Source organism: Cyprinodon tularosa, unplaced genomic scaffold, assembly GCF_016077235.1.
Source record: "Cyprinodon tularosa strain WSP-4 unplaced genomic scaffold, ASM1607723v1 ctg813, whole genome shotgun sequence".
In the NCBI taxonomy this organism is placed as follows: Eukaryota; Metazoa; Chordata; class Actinopteri; order Cyprinodontiformes; family Cyprinodontidae; genus Cyprinodon; species Cyprinodon tularosa.
Window position 1 is genome coordinate 367361 of NW_024039578.1, and position 20402 is coordinate 387762.

A 20402-nucleotide genomic window follows, 5' to 3' on the forward strand; every position below is an offset into this window, starting at 1 on the left:
TTCTTTTTTTTTTTAGACTTTAGAAACTCAGAAGCTGATCAAATATCGGGTTAAATATCGGTGGGGTGGCCGATGTCCGATATTCAGTTTTAAGGCCGATACCGATAGGGGCCGATTATATCGTGCATCCCTAATTATTTGTTATGCATGTGTCTAAATAACAAAGATTGTAGTTAGCCTAGTTGGAGTTTCCTGCGCCGACATTGGCTTTCGCTGTTTTCTCGCTGGTTCCGCCATGATAACTGCACAAATATCGCCACTGCGCTAGCAACGAGCATGCCTTTCACTGGGGGCGTGTAGCAGTTCTCGCCGTAAAGCAAGACCGACTCTCGCGATGCACGAGACCTCTGAGCCTGTGGGTGCGGGACGAGGGCTCCTGCAATTGCAAGTACGGTGTTTCCCCTACTGACCACCAGGGCGGCCGAGAAAACCTTTGTTCAACCTGAAATGACTCATTTAATCATCCAAAACGTTATGGAACACATTAATTAACGGAAAAATGTTGCATAGTGTGCCTTTATTAGAGCCTCTCATTAGAGAGATCGATAAAACAGAAAGATGTGGAGGATCTGATTCAGCAGATCTATGATTCTGAGGAGCTGCTTCATGATGTGGGCCATATTAGAGGACTGAAGAACAGACTACGTTTGGTTAATCATAGAACCAGTTTCCTCTGTAGCAGTACAGTAGCAGCCATTCAAAATTTCCCCACTTTCCTTGATGGGTCCTTGGCTGGTGCCCTTAAATTCCTCTTTAAAAATCAATATTTGTAATAAAATATTCGTTCTCTCATGATTTGTTTGACATTAATATTGAAAGAGAAGCATCATCTCCTGGTCAGACCCTGTAATTCAGTGAAAGGATGGAGTCAGAGTTTAAAATATGCAGGAGGGGGTCGCTCCAGTGGCTGGAAGTTGGAGGGAAGTGGGCTGCGATTCGGCTGACGTTTGATTGCGAAGAGCCATTTTGAAAGGCTGCTACTGAAGGATGGAGAATTCGCCACTGATAGACGGGACCAGATGTTCATCTGAACCAGGAAGTGGTCGGCAGCAGCAGGACTGTGGCACTTACACAAAACCAAGATAAATGTAGCCCCTGTAAAGAGAAAATGTACATTAAATGTTAACAAATAATGCAAATTTTTTTTTCATATTTTTTGAGGGAGATTTAATTTTATTTTTATATGCATGATTTTTTAAATTCTGTATTATTCCACCCTCTATTTTATTTAATTCAGTTTATTTCTATAGCTCCAATTCACAACACATGTCATCTCAGGTCACTTTACAGATCATCCAGTCAGATTGATTCAAAGTTTTCTATCTAAGGAAAACCAGCTGATTGCATCGACTCATTGATTCTTCAGCAATCCCTCACACTAAGCATGCTTGTAGCGACAGTGGAGAGGAAAAACTCCCTTTGAACAGGAAGAAACCTCCAGCAGAACCAGGCTCAGTGTGAGTGGCCATCTGCTGAGGCCCACTGGGGTTCAAGGAGACAGAAGCAGACATAGAAAAAGAAGCATAGATACAAAAGGCAACTGTCAACCAGCTCCACAGGCGGCCCCGTCCAGGAAACACACAGCCAGGCAGACGAGCTCCGAGCCAGCTCCCATGTCAGAGGATGAAGAGAGCACATCCAGTTAGTCACAGTCAGAGAAACAGGACTACACTGGAAAACAGGCCAAGCTCCAACATCTAGAAACAAAGGTGTTGATGGCAGCAGCACAGCTGATATTTCTCTCCAGGATGGAGTCACAGCCAAACAGGAACAGACCAGATGAAGCTACTATGAGAAAAAGCAGAGAGAGCAGAACGTTAGAGATTGAACTAACAGATTCTGCAGAGTGGGAGAATAGAGATAGAATGAAGCAGAATGATGAAAAAGGGGTCCCTATGTCCTCCAGCAGTCTAAGCCTATAGCAGCAGAACTATAGAGATAGATCAGGATAACCTGAGCCACTCTAACTAGAAACTTTATATGTGAGAAGGAGGATTTTAAATTCTATTCTCGACTAAACATTCTGTTGCTAATGACAACCCAGAGCAGACTAATTTCCATTGGTTCACACAGAACAACCAGGAATGGAGTGGGTCAAATCTGTGATACAATATTAGAAAAAAAAAAACACTATTCATAAAACTCGGTCTCCCGAACAAAAATTTGAAAAGAATCAGAAAAACTAAATAAAATAAAAAAATGTTGACCCTTTTGTAAAATATTGATTGGCCTTTAGCATACATACAAATGACTAGCTTAAGAGAGAGATTTTCAATTTTCCATTTAAAAAGCATTTCTTTTTGCTTTCAATGATATTGGAACAAATTGTTCTTTATAAAAAAAAAAGTCTCAAAGTATTTTATTTAATGCATTTCAAAGGATGTCCAAAAAGGTCATCCTCAGTCTGAATACTCCAGGTAACAATTTATTACTAAACGAGTTCACTAATATTCCTAAAATGTTTTCTTCTCAGCCGTGTTGTTCAGGTAAGCAGAACTCAGAAAGCATCCAAGACTTCAGCCTGGATGGATTTGGTCTTTCTGAGGTTTAAATGAGCATCTTTACTCTTCTGGGTGAAAACTATGGAAAGCAGCCATTGGAAGGAGTTCAGTTTGGTACCAGTCAGAGTTTAGAGGACAGTTGTCCCTCTTTATGGACCTGGTTGCTCTGCTGATTGGAGATCTTTGATGGATCCAACATTAATTGACTTGGATCATCCCGTATCTGTAGGACCTCAGCCGCCTCCACCTCCTGAGGAGGCGGCTGAAAAAAAAAGCTGTCATATGTGGACGGATTTAGGAAATTTGGGGCCCTAGGCAAAGACAGGCAGGGGCCCCTCTGAATGGAGAAGACAAAACATCAAACAGATCCATTCTACAGATAGAGAAATATTAATAGAATAGACATCCATTATCTATTCTAGGTTGTGTCCCTCTCTTCTTGTCCCTTTTCTTCTTGTTTTCCTCTCTATGTTTTGTACTCAGCTGACTTTTCATGCTGTCTCTAAAGGAATGAAAGATTTTTTCCAAGCACTAAGCTCACTTAGCTGATTGCTCCTTCCTGTGTTTCCAAAAAGGCCAAAGTAAATAACCCAGTCCTTCTTTTCACTGTAGACAAGCCATGATCTGCTTATCTGTTCTCCATTTTTCATTTGGATGAAATAATAGCTGCATGAATCATGACAGCAGACAAGATAGAGGAGAGCAGGAGGCGGGGTTACCAATCTACTCGCTCTGGAGAGCAGAGTTCGCTGCTTTTAGATGTTGTCTCCAAAGTCTCCAGTAGCAGAAAAAAGTCTCTAGATTTGGCGCTAGGAGCTTTTTAGAAATCAAAGTGCTAGAGGGGTCTGAAAAGTGGCTAAATATAGCGACTAAAGCGCTAAGTTGGCAACACTGCTCTTTGCATGGTTTGTTTTCAAATGGTTTGCTGCTGTCTGTTTGGACCTTTCTGAACATGTGCAGCAAATGGACTGATCCAATATGGTGGACACTGAAGGGGGGGCTGAGAGACACTTCAGCATTCTGATGGCATTTTAGCAATAAATTTTGATCAAGAACATAATGTGCAGAAATTAGGAAAGTTGTATTAACAGAGTTTTATGGGGCCCCCAGGAACTTGGGGCCCTAGGCACCTGCCTAGTGTTGCCTAATGGTAAACCCCCCCTGCACTGTTTTTCTTCCTTTGGCACGTTCTTCTTCTCTTTTTTAAATATTTTAGCTGATTTAACGAGTCAATTTCACTGTGAGATCAATAAAGTCAATCAATTTGAGAACAAGAAGCATCAGAGGAATTTTACTCTGAAAGGCAACACCGGATGTTGCGGTGGGTTTCGGTCAGACGTCATTTCCGGCCTGTCCCAGTGTGATGGACTCTCAGAAGGTAAGACCCAGATGATTTTAGATCCTACCGGATCAGCGGTTCTGACCCAGACTGCCCGGTTAGCCGTTAGCTGTTAGCATCTCTCTCTCTCCGGTAGAGAGAGCTTCGGGATGAACGGACCCACCGATCAGCTGGTTCCCCTTCATTAAACCAATGATCGATCAGCTGATCCGGTCGCCTTGGTAACCTGCTGCTGGTAGCTACCGGTTCGACCCGCAGAGGTTAAAGGCTAGAGTCGGTGATGGCAGGTGTACCTCGGGTTCTGCTGTGACGTCATTGTTACCTGTAGAGATCGCCATGCCACCTGACCGGTTCCAGGTGATCGGATGGTTCCGGTTCATAGAGGCTGTCTGATGGACACAGAGGCAGCTCTGGTTCGGTTCGGTTCGGTTCAGGTGTCATCAGTTTTTCAGTGAGGATCAGACTTTAACTAGACCAGCGGGGTCCGAATAAAGAAAATCATCATCAACCAATAAAGATCAGGAAAGATTTTTCATTATAATCTGTTAGTTTTAAACAGAATTTAACACTGAAATAAAATGATAAAATCTAAAGTTTTTTTTTTTTTTTTTTAAGTATATAGACAATTTCCTGATTCCCATATTTTCTCAAGCACCTGAACTGACCGCTTTTCTTTTTTCTGCCTTAATGTTGGCAGTGGGCTTTAGGCTGCCCTGAGAGGCTTTAAACCTGGGTTTAACCGGAGACTAAGCCATTCTCAAGCACATATCAAGGAGCTCATTTTGAGCCTGGATCCAGATTTATTGTTGATTCTGTTCATGGTGGAGAATCCTGCTTCCCAGCAGCAGGTTGAGCCAAACATCCTCTAAATGTGCAGGGTCATCTTTGAGCACGCCATTTCACTTTTCTTTCACCAGTTCACCGCAGTTCTTCCAGCAGTCCACACTTTTTAAATTTTTTTATTTCACTTAAAGTCAACAATAATATATAAAACATGTAAAAAGCAAACAAATATCCCAGGGGGTATGTTATAAATAATAAATACAATCAGGAGGAAAGAAAAACAGATTGACAAACATGCGCTGGGGAGTGTCATATGTGCATATGTATGTATACATATTGTCAACGATGCGATTCTATCACGATGCATCATGATACTTAAAATATTGCGATGCATTGCGATATTTTCACTGAACACTGTAAGAAAAAGATCCAGCCCTTACCAGTGGCTGACTGGCTGGGTGTGATCTGGATCGTGTCTTCAATTGATACATAACTGAAAGCAACTGAATTCATACATAGCTGTATTTATTGAAACGACTTTTAGAGGTGTTGCCATGGAAACAAATACTGGACAGAAATATTACTGTTACTGGAGTGGACACACTGACAAAAAGATCTTAAGATTCATAAAACTTAAAATAACAAATTAAGGATAATCAGATTACATGGCCTCAGTGGTCCTTTAAACCAATGAAATGAAAACATTCAAATGTATATTTCCCATTTTGCAAATTAGTGCGTCATATCAATTTCGTTTTTACCTTCTTTGTTTTTAAAGCCAAGATGCATCCAAGCATCTGACTTGAAATGTTATGGAGCCAGGCGAATTTTCTTCGTGTTTTGTTTACGAATGACTCGTCGCAGTATCCCTCGGACGGAAATGCTTGTGACGCAAAGCAGCGTGCGTCAAAACATCTGCAGCGACATCTGCTGGACTGGAAGCTGTATTCCACTTGTTTTTGGCGGATGTGCGCCAACCAATCATGTATTTTATTTATAGCTTTTTTTTAAATTAAGAATCGATACTTCGCGTCAAGAATCGATGCAGTAGATCACAACAATTAGAATCGCGATGCATCGTCATGACGATTATTTTGCACACCCCTAATATATACCGTACGTGTATATTCTAGAAAAAAAACATTTCTTCTACTACATTAAGTTGTCCAGATATCTATGGTTTTTTGTGCTTTCTGGTGAGAATAGAGTTGAATAGTATGAAAATATTGCTTGACTTCAATTAAATAAACATTAAATTCTGGCCTTTTTTTTTTCAGAAATTTAAATTTATGCAAGTGAAATTTGGCCCAGATAATTAAAAGATTCATAAGGAAAGGTTTGGGAAACAAAAAAAAAAAGGTATTTTCCAGTAAAGCTGAAAATTATTTAAAATATTTGAATCCACATAGTTACAAAAGTGTTGCCAGAAAGTCTTAGAATATGGACCCAACCAGAACAAATATGTAACGGATTCTGGGAGAAGATCACGAAAAGTGCAGTTTTTCTCTGCTCTCTTTTTCTCATGGTCTTCTCCTTCTTTCCCATCGCCCGGCTTGCCACAGGTTTGCCTGCTGTGTCTAAAAGTAGCAGCAGCAGCAACCCAGACTGACAGCTCATTGGCTCATTTGGATCACGTGCAGCATGGAGCCGGACGCTCCCCAGGGCTTTACCGTATTAACAGGAGAAGAGGCGCAAGTGAAATTAGACACTTGTTGGAAAACATGCAGTAATTTATAAATGTTTTAGTTCAGGTTGGGTCCAGATTAGCCAGCAGGTGGGTCCGGATCTGGACCTGACCTCTGAACTAGACCATTGCAGCGCATGAGAACCGTTCTTCCCCAGCAGGCTGCTGTAGATCTGCTGCTGGGTTTGGACCCAGGTTCTGTTGATGACCCGGTTAGGATCCAGCTTCAGATGCTGGACAGATGGACTCTCATTTGATGCTAGAATACTTTGGTACCTAAAAGAAAGTCATGTTCCTGTTTGGTTCCACAGATGATTGGCATCATCACTCCTCCACCACCGTGCTTTACTGTTATTAGCGATTATCATTTCTAGACTGTAACAGTTTCGCGTCAGGAACTGAAAGAGGGTCAAAGATTTACTGTGTTCTAATTTATCTGATGGATTATGGAAATAAATGATGATGGTGAAGATTCTCAGGCATCCAGGTCATAGTTATTACAAAATAGTTAAAACAACAATCCACTGGACTTAGTTTCCAAGTTTGAAGACGTTTGGCTTCCCATCCTGTTTCTCTGACTGTGACTAACTGGATGTCAGATGCAGAACCAGACTCTTAAGCAAGCGAAAACTGCGGACACAGGGGCAGATTTAAGGGTTTTATTTCCTGGATTAATGGACGAGTGCTCGGTCAACTTAGACAGCAGCAGTGAGAGAGAGTCTCCTTTTCCAGTGTATGGTCTTGTGTTGGACTGAGGGTGGACAGGCAGGCTGGTAGGTCCTGTAAGGAGTCACTGGAAGCTTTTTCAATTCAAAATGTCAGAAATAGCTTTGAGTTTGAGGCTTTATAGATTGGACCAAAAACACTTTGGAATGGGGGTCGTTTGGGTTCTTTTGTTAGCCTGAAATGCCCCATACCTGTCTATGTCTCTGAAAGGGGGGTCGTTAGAGGGAATTGTTGGCCTGGCTGAATAGGAGAGGTCTTCTGTTTCCCTGTAAAGGGGTTGGGGCTGCGATGATAGCGGGAAGGAATCAACTCTATCGCTGCATTGTAGGTTTCTGAAACCTGAGTCCCCCCCATTTGTTTAAGGTTGGTTTTCTTTGTTAACATAGATGGCTTCCTTCACGCCCCTCTCAAACCACCTGCCTTCTTTGTCCAAAATTTGAACATTCTGGTCCTCCAAATAATGTCCTTTGGTTTTTGGTTTAGTCTATAAAGCCTTGAAAAATGTCTTCCTTACATTTTGAATTGAAAAAACTTCCTGGATGGGAAGCCAAACTTCTTCAAACTTGGAAACAAAGTCCAGTTAATTGTTTTTGTTTTGTTTTTTAACTTTTTTGGAATGAAAATAGACGATGGGGTTCCATTTTACAACATGGCTTCTCTGTGGGTTAGTTACTAATATAGTGTTAATAAATACTCTGTAAGCACACCATTGATAAATGTTCATTATGCATGAATTAAAGTTGAGACAAAACTGACCCGTTTCTCATCAAATGGTTCAGTCCAAGTTTTTCAGCAAAATAGACATTAGCAAAGATATATTTTAGTATATATTGTTCTGAATGCATATTAAAATGTGTTTAACTCTTAATTACTAACATATCTATTAGAGTAGATGTTAAACTTCTGCTGTAACTTCCTCACATGGAGGTGCTGCCATCTACAGGCCTGTATCGGTACTGGACCAGAACAGCAGCAAGTTAACAAGAAAAACTTCAGAGATTCATTGGTGAATGAAGTTCTGAGTAACAGAGGGAGATGAACTGGACTTCTAATCTGTTCCAGTCGGATCCATGGATCCACTGGGATTTTAAGCGGTTCTTCCTCTACAGCCGTCCTCAGATCTAGAAGGTTTCAGAGGCTTCCTCTTCTTTCTCTGATCTTCTGACTTAAACATTGGTTGTCTGTGGTTTGGGATCAGCGGACCGCCATCCGTTTCTCCTCAGGTTGTTATCCAGAAAGGTTCTGATCCATTAGTCTCTCTTTCAGCCTGCTGAATAGAACCGACCCATTCCTCTCTTTTCCAGCTTTTATTGTCATTACACTGATACACGTACAGAGCCACAAAATTACCTCTCTGCATTTCACCCATCCCTTTGGGGAGCAGTGGGCTGCCATTGTGCAGCGCCTGGGCAGCAGAGTGGGGTTAAGGGTCTTACTCAGGGACCCAAAGTCTGTGTCAAACTCAGGCAAAGAGTTTTCATTTTTGAAAGACTTTCATTCCAGCAACAAAAAAACAAAAACAAAAACAAACAACCCCCATTCCAAAGGGGGGGACCCGTTCATCCGTTTCAATTTGCGTGTTTTCTAAACAAAAACAAGGTTTTATTGGGCTGCTGGATAAAACCTGGAACTGGAATCCAATCAATCAATCAATCAATCAATCAATCAGTCAGTCAGTCAGTTATGGGATGTCCAGGTCTTTCCATTCTCTGGTCCAGAAGGTTTAGATTTTCAGTATTTCAGATTGTTTCCATTAAAAGCTGAAATCAATCTGAGCTCCTTGGACTGGATCCAGCTTCACTGGAACCAGAATGGGGGAGTGTTGGTCTAGTGGGTTGGAGCAGTGCTCTTTAGTTCCTGAACAAAAAACCCTGAACCCCTGATTGCTCCCTGGGCGCCCCACAATGGCAGCCCAATGCTCCCCAAGGGGAGGAGTTAAATGCAGAGAAATAATTAGTGGTTAGAGCTCGAAAACCAGAGGTTCTGAGTTCACACAGACTGCCACTCTGGGTCCCTGAGTAAGACCCTTAAAGGAATAGTACACCCAAAACATGATTAGCCTTCATTTTCTACTCACCCCCATGCTGAACAACACTCTGGAGTACTTTTTTGATATCTCAAATGCATCTGGAGATCTGGGAGGCTTCTTGCTGTCTGCTGACATTCAAATAATGGAGGTCTATGGCGCCCGAGACAGAAAGGTCCATAAAAGTCCACAAAAAACGTGTCAATATTCCTCCATACTGCTCGTCCAATGTATTCCAAGTGTCCTGAGTGGGTAGCATCCAGAATTTACTCGAAATGAAGTCATTTAGAATGTTTTTAGAGCATAAACAGTAGTGTATAGGATTTCCTAGAAGCACGTTCACGAGTCTACGGAAACCGCGGCAGACCAAACCAGATGAAAGTGCGCATTCAGCTCGGCAAAGAACTCATGCTCTTCCTCAACACTGAAGTCCTCAGACATTTTTCTTTCGTTGTTTCTTTCTTTGCACAGGTAAACAGCACATTTCTTCTTCTACGCTTGCATTATCGGCAGAGCAGACGCTGAATGCGCACTTTCATCTGGTTTGGTCTGCCGGCTTCCGTAGACTCGTGAACTCGCAGGCGTGCGCTTTTAGGAAATCCTATACTCTACTGTTTATGCTCTAAAAACATTCTAAATGACTTCGTTTCGAGTAAATTATGGACGCTACCCACTCAGGACACTTGGAATACATTGGACGAGCAGTATGGAGGAATATTGACACGTTTTTTGTGGACTTTTATGGACCTTTCTGCCTCGGGCGCCATAGACCTCCATTATTTGAATGTCAGCAGACAGCAAGAAGCCTCCCAGATCTCCAGATGCATTTGAGATATCAAAAAAGTACTCCAGAGTGTTGTTCAGCATGGGGGTGAGTAGAAAATGAAGGCTAATCATGTTTTGGGTGTACTATTCCTTTAACCCCACAATGCTCCCCGGGCACGGCACAATGGCAGCCCACTGTTCCCCAAGGGGATGAGTTCAGTGCAGAGAGTTCATTTCATTGCTCTGTGTTTGTGACGCTGTAATGACAATAAAACACTGAAAAAAACAAACAGAAGACTAAACTAGTATTCTAGCATCAATGTATCGCAGTTACGATATTCTGCGATACATCGAGTTATCAACGACACCCAAATCTGTCGACTGACTCTGGAATCACCTTAATGAAGCCACATGTCACTTAAAAACGTTCATTTTGGTTCCTAGACAGCATAACTTTTAGTCTTTTCTACGTCATACACCATTGCTGCCCAAGCTTGACAATCTGTTTGTGGAACGATGAATCATGGGAAACGATGAACCCCAACGGATGCTCTGAACCCTGCTTCAAAATCTGGTAAATAACGACACATTTATCCGACATATTTGAAGAAGTAGTCAGGAATTGGGGGAAAAAAAAAGAGGAGGGTCATCATCATGCTGATGTTTTTAATCAAGAATGACCTGAGGATGAGGTGGAGGTGAAGGTGGAGGTGAGGTGGAGGCCACTTCCACCTCGTTGCATCCTGATCAGAATACTGAGCAATGGATGCTTCTACATGGGGAGGTGGGATCAATCAAAGTGACCCAGATCCCTGTTTGTTCCAACAGGAAGCTCTGTGCCGCATCATCAACACCTTAGCCAATAAGAATGAAGAGCTCCAGAATTTTCTGGACTCGGTCGACAGCACTCGGACGGGCCTGCAGGTCAGCAGCTCATTGGTGGAGAGCTACAGTGGCAAGGTCTCTATAATCAATTAACAATGAATGAATTATCCAATCAGGAGGAGTCCTGTAAGGTGATGTCAGAGCTGGAGGTGGAGCTAGAGAAGCTGAGCTCCGCTTTGGAGGAAAGAGGCGCTCAGCTCCGTGACATCATCAAGGAGGAGAAGCAGAGGAAGGAGGCGGAGCTTGAAGTGAGGCTTTGGATGATGTCACAGTTTTTGTTTATTTATTGTTTTTAATGTGATGTAAAATGTTTGTTTTGTTGATCCGGTTTGTAGCGGCAGCTTTCAGAGGGAAAGTTTGCTCTGCTGTCCTGCAAGGAGCTGCTGGACTTCGCAAATCAGACACTGACCATTACCAACGAAGAAGAATTTCTGACGGTAACTAAAACCACAATTAAATACGGTGTAGGAGGAATTATTTTTTGTTGATAATTAGGTTTTTTTATTCTACTTAATTGTTTGATATTTGTTTTAAAATTACGTTTTTTGGTTAGTTATGTTTCTTTGTTTCTGGTTAATTATGAGCAATTTTGGTGAGTGAAGTTTCTAAATAGGCTGCCATTGTAGCCTGAAGACCCCGCCCCTCATTATCATATTAAAGCAGAAGCGAAGAGGGGAAAATAGAATGTGATAAATTATAAAATAACGAAATACTTAATGAATAAGGGAAATTGGAAAATGGGAACATTTTCCAACAAAATTTTTCAAAGAAATGGTAAATGAAAAATAGATAAAAGAAAAATTGGTAAATAAAAAAGGGATATATGAGAAATTGATTAATGAACCCGGGAAATAGGAAATCGGGTTAATGGAAAAAGGAAATTGAAAAATGGTTAAATTAAAAAATAGATAAATGAAAAATGGACAAATGAAAAATAGATAAATTAAAAATAGATAAAACAGAAATTGAGAAATAGATAATCTGAAAAATAAATAAATAAAAAAATTGGCTTAATGAAAAAGGGAAACTGAAAAGTGGTTAAATGAAAATTAGATTAATGAAAAATGGGTAAATGGATAAATGATAAATAGATAAATGAAAAAGAGAAATTGGGAAATTGATAATATGAAAAATAAATAAATTAAAAATTGGTTTAATGAAAAAGCTAAATTATTTATTTAACAATTTTTTTATTTATTTCACTCATTTTCTTCATTTTTTATTTATTTTACTCATTTTTTATTTATTTCACCCATTTATTTATTTATTTAATTTTGGCTGAAATGGCTCTCCATACCTAATTTCATCCAGAGTGGAACAAACCAGTAAACTGCAGCAAATTCAAAATGTTCGCTTTGTTTCGGTGAACTAGAACCTTACAAACAATTAGAAACATTATGGATGGGTGATCAGGACCCTGCTTTTGCTACGGAGAGAAATTTGATCCAAAATTATTGCAACACAACCCTTTTTAAAAAAATTTGAAGAAAATTAGTTTCAAAAATTCACCTTTGAAAAACTTCTAAATAGAAAAAACTAAAAAATGTTGAAAGTATTTTATATATTTTTTTCTGTTTCTATTTTTTCAGATATTATTTACCTGATACAATATTTCGTTGAAAGATTTTATTTATTTTTTTTATTTCTATGTTGTTTAAAGTTATTAAAAGTATAGTGGAGGATGTTCTTTTTCTGGGTGGATCCTCAAAATAAGTGGTCCTCCTAACTGTCAATCATTCTGGTGACATGTTTATGTAAGGCCGTCCTCGTCCCCATGTTCACTTACCGGTGGTGAGCCTCACATAGTGGAAGAATTGCAAATCTTTTGCAAAGTAAGCTTGTATGAGCGATGCAAACAGCAACTTTTAAACAGAGCGTGCACGAGGAGAAACGGACTTGTGCACGCTCTCGCACTTGTTTAATAGGTTTTCCCTCTAGGGGGCGGGTACAGGGTTGTGCATGTGCATTTTTTTTTAAGTGGAGAGGGTGGGTCTTTACAAAAATTCATAAAAATCCACCACTCTTCCTTTAAGATTTTATTTCTCCACATTTTGAGGGGGAGGGGGCTGAGTTAGTGAATCTTTGAAATCCCCTTTAACTAATCTCACCCTCTATACTTCTGAGTTTTTGGTCCAATAGAAAAGCTGTTGCTAACGTCCAGGCAGAGCAGACTCATTTCTAACGGTTCTATGCACAGACAATTGAGAAGTATGGAGGATTAAATCTGTGACACTGGATTTGATTTTTCCCACTTTTTTTCTCACAAAAAAGGGGAAAAAAATCAGGAAAAAAAGAACATTTGGAAAATAAAAGTAAAATCTGAACTTATTTTTTTAATTATTGTTTTTGAATGTACTCTCTTTAAACTGTGCTCTTCCTTTAATCATTTTAGAACAAAATTCTCTCCATTATTTCCTCTCCCTGCCTTCGATGGGGTGCTTTACCAGGTTTCTGGCAAATCAACATGACTTCCTTCTTCATCCACAGACACGTTTTACGCCCAGCGACTCATACAAATGATCCAACAGATTAAAGGTCATAAAAACATAATTTTATGGTAATAAATCCAGTCTCCCCTGATGAAAGCCTTGGATTAATAAACCTAGAAAAGCTGCTTGACTCTCTGAGCCAATCAGCTTCTCCATGTGGTACGCAGAAACAGGGCCGGCCCAAAGCACACACAAACTAAGTGGCTACTTAGGGCCCCAAGAGCAAATATTATTTGTTTTGCATGTATAATAGTTACTATATGATTATAGTAACACAATACAGTTTTATATTAAGAATGATGCATTTATTTAAGATGAACAAATCTTTGATCTTGTAGAAATAAATAATAACTAACATAATAAGATCAGATGTCCAGGTTAAAGTAATTTTATCGATTGATGGAAGGTTACAATTTTATTTTTTCAATTAAAGCTTTTTAAAACTAGTGTTAAGCATTATTCAGCTTAAAATGTAGTTTTTTAAATCATTTTTACCTGGTTTCTTTTTGTTTTGTTGCAAAACATGTTAGTTTTTATACATCGCTGCTGCATATTTTTGGAACTTAAAAAAAATTATAAATTGAATGATTCTTTCATTGAATAGAATTGAATAGAATTCAACTTTAAAGCAAGTACAAAAATTCACTCTCTGCATTTAACCTATCCCCTTGGGGAGCAGTGGGCTGACATTGTGCGGCACCATGGGAGCAGTGTGGGGTTAAGGGTCTTGCTCAGGGACCCAGAGTGCAGGTTGTGGGGATCAAACCGGGTACTTGCAGCCTTTCCAGAGCATAAGCGCACAGCTCTAACTACTAGGCCATTTCTCCCTTTGCCTGTAAATAGCATGCTAATTTTAACATTTTTTTATGATTACTTTTAGCAACACTGGATAATATATAGATATAGAAATGTAAACAGCAGCCAGAGCTGCAATGAGTTTGTTGTAGGTGTGTGAATCTATTTAATTTGTAGAAACAGGGGGCCCCAAAAATCTCAGGGCCCGTGAATGGTTGGGCGGACGGGCCAAACACACAGCGACAGGACATGTGCTTATATTTGGATAGACATTTTTAAAAATAAAATTTTAACTGTGTTGTTGTTTATTTTTAGGCAGCCAAACAGATCAAGGAACGGTACGTAACGCATCATCACACTCCATGTTTGTTTCCTGCATTTGATTTATTTGCTCAGTAGGTTTCTTTGTTTCTTCTTTTTTTTGTTGCTTTCTTTGTTTTTCTTGTTTGTTTGTTTTTTTTTGCTTCAATATTTTCAATCTGTAAAACTGATTCTTACAGAAACATTAACTAAAACTAACAAATCAGTCACTTTCTGTGATTAAAGCTCCAGTTTAGCATGCTAACCGCACCCTGTACTAACACACAACCCCACCCCCCTCTGTTGGCTTCACTTCATGCTGTTGCCAGGGTAACAATGGCTCCAGCCTTCCGGCTGACAACTCGACCGATGGTGTCAGAAAACATGTCGCAGTTTACCGTCGACTTCAGCGGCGAGAGGGCGGGGCTTCAACGCCTTAACTTTCTGCCAGGTCAGAAGCTCCGCCCACAGAGTGATAGTAGATTTTAGTTTTGGTGCTTATGGTGTAGTTCCATCTATTCTCAATGATGTTGCCATGGAAATCGCTAAGTTTAGTTGGCTGAAAGAAATTCATCGCTCTACATTAAAAAGAGTGTTTTCAGTCCCCAGAGCTCCAGAGATCAACGTTTCCGGCTGCCTCGTCCACGACAACAGCATCACTGTTGCCTGGCAACCGATCAGTGACGCCGAAGCGGATGGACCAATCGAGCGCTATGAGCTGGAATATCGTAAAACAAACCATAACAGCTCTCCAAGAGCTACGGGGGACTGGGAGAAGATTTGTGACATCACAGACACACAGGTGACCATCTCAGGTAAGATGCTGCGGAAAGGTCCTAACAGATATGATGTCACACAGATACGTTGCTTAGCGACACAATTATTTTATTTTCAGGTTTGAAATTTGATTCGCTGTTTGTTGTGGTTCGAGTTCGAGCAAGAAACAAAGCAGCAGCAGGAGATTTCTCTGAACCTGTTGCTCTGGAAACCAAAGGTAAGGATCAGATGAATGGATTACACAATATGCTGATGACGCACAGTTATATGTTTCTGTATCACCGCCTGAGAAAACTCAGGGTGGATGGATGGATGGATGGATGGATGGATGGATGGATGGATGGATGGATGGATGGATGGATGGATGGATGGATGGATGGATGGATGGATGGATGATGGATGGATGGATGGATGGATGGATGGATGATGGATGGATGGATGATGGATGGATGGATGATGGATGGATGGATGGATGGATGGATGGATGGATGATGGATGGATGGATGGATGGATGGATGGATGGATGGATGGATGGATGGATGGATGGATGGATGGACTGACGGATGGATGGATGGATGGATGGATGGATGATGGAGGGATGGATGGATGAATCAAAGATGAAAGGAGGGCTCTCACTGATCATTTCATCTCTGAAACCTTCTTCTGTTTTTTGACAGCGTTTAACTTTGGCTTTGACGCAGCAACAGCTCACGGCGAGCTAAAGATTCAGGGTGACACGGTCACATGGGAGCCCCAGGGGGTCAAAGGTCACGACGCACGGCTCAGGGGCAAGGAGAATAAAAACAGGTGAGGAATGGTGACTCCCCATGTGAAAATCTAACTCCGCCCCTAAAGAAATATCCATGTCACCAAAGTGGACCCTGGAAGACGAGCCTTACGGGCGAGGCAAAGCAATGGGATGTAGGTGGGGGTTCAGGGGGTGTGGCCAGGACAAGAGAAAGCATTAGCTTAGCCTAGCCTATTTTAACTTAGCCTGTTGTAGTATGAAGCAGACGGACAGGGTCACAAGTTCATCAGCAGCTTCAGGAGGTTCCTTCCTGGACCTCTTCAGTGGCGACAAACTGCTCCTCCCAAAGCAAAGTACTGATGATTTTACTGAGTCTCCAGTTTTAAAGAGCCTCCCAGATACCAGCAGAAGTCCTTCTCTTTGGCTCCTCCCACAGCCAGGATCAGACTCTCCGTCCTCAAAGCTGCAGTCCAACATTTAGAGGTCCAAACCCTCAGTTCTGGTCCTGCCTGAGCTCAAACATGCCAGAATCTTCCTGGTGAATGTTCTTTTCCTGAATGTTCTGCCTTTTTTACGGCTCGGTTAACAGCTGGGTGCTGAGGTGTGATAGCGCCACCTCAGGCCATCCGCCTGCTCTGATTTCACTTGTTTATCTGCTGTTTCTGTCTTTGCGTCCTCTAACTTTTTTGTCCCTCTTCAGTCTCCGTACAGCCTTCTCTTCAGTCCCTCCAGGTAGACACTGTTATCATCCACTTGTTACCTAGCAACTACCAATCACTCACTTCATCCACCATCTCCTTCATGCAGCTGTTCACATCACCGCTGACATCACCGCTGACATCACCGCCGTGACATGTTACAGATTATTTGGTAGAAATGGTTTTGTGGGACAGAAGCTGGCTGTTTTATTCACAGTAACGTTCATTTTCCCATAACTCAAAAACATTTTTATTTGAATCGATTAACCGTTGGTTTTTGTTCTTCTCATCTTCCTGCCGCATCATCGCTTCGGCTCAACCTCATTGGCTGTTGTTTCCTCTATCAGTTATGAGGTTGTTTGTAAACGGTGGTTTTGTTCTGGTCAGCAGCAGGAGCGCCACTCCGTCTCCCAGTAAGACGGCAGGCGGTCGAGCCGGACGCGAGCGATTCGCCGGAGAGTCCTACACCGTTCTGGGTACGGCCATGAGTATTTTTAGGGCAGACCGGAGAGCCTGAAGCTGACGGGTAGAATCTGATTCGTTCTCAAACTTGTCCGTATGTTTCTACATCATTTCTGTTTCCTAGGTGACCAGGAGATAACTGGAGGCTGCCATTACTGGGAGCTCCGTCCCCGAGCTGACTGGAAGTCGCTTAGTGTGGGCGTGGCCTACAGGGGGGGTTTAGGACGATTCGACCAATTAGGAAAGAGCTCCAGTTCATGGTGTCTCTACGCCAGCCAATGGCTGCAGACCTCACTCGCTGCCAAACACAACAACAGAGCGAAGGCGTTGGATTGGCCGCTGCCGCAGCGAATCGGAGTCTACTGCGATTACGACAACGGTTTGATCATTCTGTCCTTACTGATCGCTTCTGATTACATTCATGGACTTACACTGATAGCTAGTTTCTGGACCGGCTGGGTCTCCATGGCAACAGATAAATGGTCACATGACAGATTTACCTTCAGAGCATATTCAGAATGATGGTTTCAGTTTCAGCAGGATCAAAGCTGATGATGTCATCATCTGATGTTTTAGGAGAGTTGATGTTTGTCGACGTCGATCAGCTTCGTCTTCTTCACGTCTTCAAGTCCAGGTTTAGCCAACCGCTCATCCCTGCCTTCACCGTGAGTACTACACCACTACTACAGCAGTACTACACCACTACTACACCACTACTACAGCAGTACTACACCACTACTACAGCAGTACTACACCACTACCACTACTACACCACTACCACTACTACACCACTACTACAGCAGTACTACACCACTACTACACCACTACTACACCACTACTACACCACTACTACAGCAGTACTACACCACTACTACACCACTACTACAGCAGTACTACACCACTACTACACCACTACCACTACTACACCACTACCACTACTACATCACTACTACATCACTACTATAGCAGTACTACACCACTACTACACCACTACCACTACTACACCACTACTATAGCAGTACTACACCACTACTACACCACTACTACAGCAGTACTACACCACTACTACACCACTACCACTACTACACCACTACCACTACTACATCACTACTACATCACTACTATAGCAGTACTACACCACTACTACACCACTACCACTACTACACCACTACTATAGCAGTACTACACCACTACTACACCACTACTGCAGCAGTACTACACCACTACTACAGCACTACTACAGCACTACACCACAACTAAAGCATTACTACACCAATACTACAGTGGTACTACAGAAGTGCTACACTGCTACTATAGCAGTATTATAGCAGTACTAAACCACTACTACAGCAGTACCACACAGCTACTACAGTAGTAACGCACCACTACTACATCAGTACTACACCACTACTACAACACTACTGCAGCAGTGCTACACCACAACTACAGCAGTACTACACCAATGCTATAGCGGTACTACTCCAATACTACAGCAGTACCACACGACTACTAGTACAGCAGTACTACACCACTACTACAGCAGTACTACACCACTACTACACCACTACTACAGCAGTACTACACCACTACTACAGCAGTACTACACCACTACTGCAGCAGTACTACACCACTACTACAGCAGTACTACACCACTACTACAGCAGTACTACACCACTACTACAGCAGTACTACAACAGCACTACACCACTACTACAACAGCACTACACCACTACTACAACAGCACTACACCACTACTGCAGCAGTGCTACACCACAACTACAGCGGTACTACACCAATGCTATAGCAGTACTACTCCAATACTACAGCAGTACCACACAACTACTAGTACAGAAGTACTACACCACTGCTAAGGCAGTACTACACCATTACTACAGCAGTACTATACCACTACTACAGCAGTACTACAGCAGTACTACACCACTACTACAGCATGAAGCTAAAACAGACTTAATAAAAAAAGATTTCCTGAGGGATAATGCAGCTTTTGAATGTGTTCTGCTTTCTGGTGAAAATTTAAGTTTAAAGTAGTCCAGAATTTGGGAGTTTTTCTATCCTATTAAACTTTTCTAAAAAATAATTAAATTTCCTTTAACTGCAAATTTCTGCAAACCTTTTCTGTTTTTCATTTGTCGTTCTGATTTATTTAGATGGAACTATAGAATGAATGTGTTCACTGCATAAAGATGGCAATGAAATGGCTTTAATCCTGGGTTTGGTTTAATGATGACATGTGGTCCCCATGTCCTCCAGCAGCACAGGCCAATAGCAGCATAGCTGTAGCGATAGCTAAGGATAACCTGAAACAGTAGTAATCCTAAACTACAGCAAAACTACATCAGTACATCAGTGCTTTGATGTGTTTATGGGTGTAACATGGTTTGTAGTACCTTTTGTGTTGCTCACTATATTGATATGTGTTCTAGGTGTGGTGTGGCGGGATCTCCGTGGCGACAGGCCTGCAGGTGCCGAGCTTCATGGGAAACTTTATGTCGACCAATCGAGGTCTGCCAACGGACCAATGAGCAGCTTCTACCTGATCCAGATTTAATCTTTTATGTCTTTATATTGAATATAGAAAATATTTATAGAAAAATCTTCTACGTGAATTTAAAAAAGTTTTATTGATTAGCTGAGTCTGGGCTTTTATTGTGAAGAACCCATATTTTATGTCCCAGGAAGGGACAGATTGATACTCTGGACTTTCACAGTAAAAGCTTGTGTTTTATCTCCTTATGAATTTAATTATTATGCTTTTACTGATTCTGAATTCAGATATAATTTAAAAAAGCATTTATAAATCACATTAGAGCAGCAGAATAATGTTAAAATTTAAAGATGTGTCATTTTGTTTTGATGGACTGATGATTTGTTTCTCTGAATAAACTTCCTGTTAAATCTCAACAAGTTGTCATGGTGATTCAAAACAAATTAAACAGATTTATATTGGTCAGTTCAACAGACAGGAAGTAACCTTGATATCATCGCTGGTTATTTTTCTTGCTATAGATGGCCGCAGTAAGGTTGCCCATGGCAACAGGTTGATCATGGTGAATCATCTGATAAGCCTAAACCTTAAATCCCCAAATTATTCAAACCCCAGACAAGTTCTGGCTGAAAAGTTGGCTGGAAGTAATGGTGATGAACTGGACCAGCTGAAGATTAGGGTGATGGTAAAGAGGCCTTGCAAGGGGAAAGACTTTGTGATCAACATAAAAAATTTATCATTTTAATAATTGAGAACACAGAGACTAAATACTTCATCCTTCTCATCAGACTGGGAAAACCGGGTTCATACTGGGAGAACTGGAATCATGCTGCCCAGTGAATGTTTTAGGTTTATTTCTGCAGACAGATCTGTTTTATTTTCTTTCTTTATTTTTTTTACTAAAATGAAAAATAAAAT

At 41.2% G+C, this 20402-nt stretch overlaps 1 protein-coding gene across 2 annotated transcripts; it reads left to right on the top strand.

The window, feature by feature from the left end:
* Positions 1 to 3735: 3735 nt before the first annotated feature.
* fsd1l (fibronectin type III and SPRY domain containing 1-like) lies at positions 3736 to 19900 on the top strand. Of its 2 annotated transcripts, none has more exons than XM_038272012.1 (13): positions 3736 to 3879; positions 10653 to 10748; positions 10826 to 10957; positions 11045 to 11146; positions 14309 to 14331; positions 14623 to 14744; positions 14896 to 15108; positions 15189 to 15287; positions 15748 to 15877; positions 16904 to 16992; positions 17103 to 17357; positions 17555 to 17643; positions 19423 to 19900. In XM_038272012.1, exons 1-13 carry the CDS (start codon positions 3865 to 3867, stop codon positions 19519 to 19521), a joined length of 1464 nt encoding a protein of 487 aa, XP_038127940.1. In that variant the 5' UTR covers positions 3736 to 3864; the 3' UTR covers positions 19522 to 19900. The 2 variants fall into 2 exon arrangements, with proteins under 2 accessions (XP_038127940.1, XP_038127941.1); XM_038272013.1 differs by having other exon boundaries at positions 3738 to 3879; positions 16907 to 16992.
* The last annotated feature ends 502 nt before the right edge of the window (positions 19901 to 20402 follow it).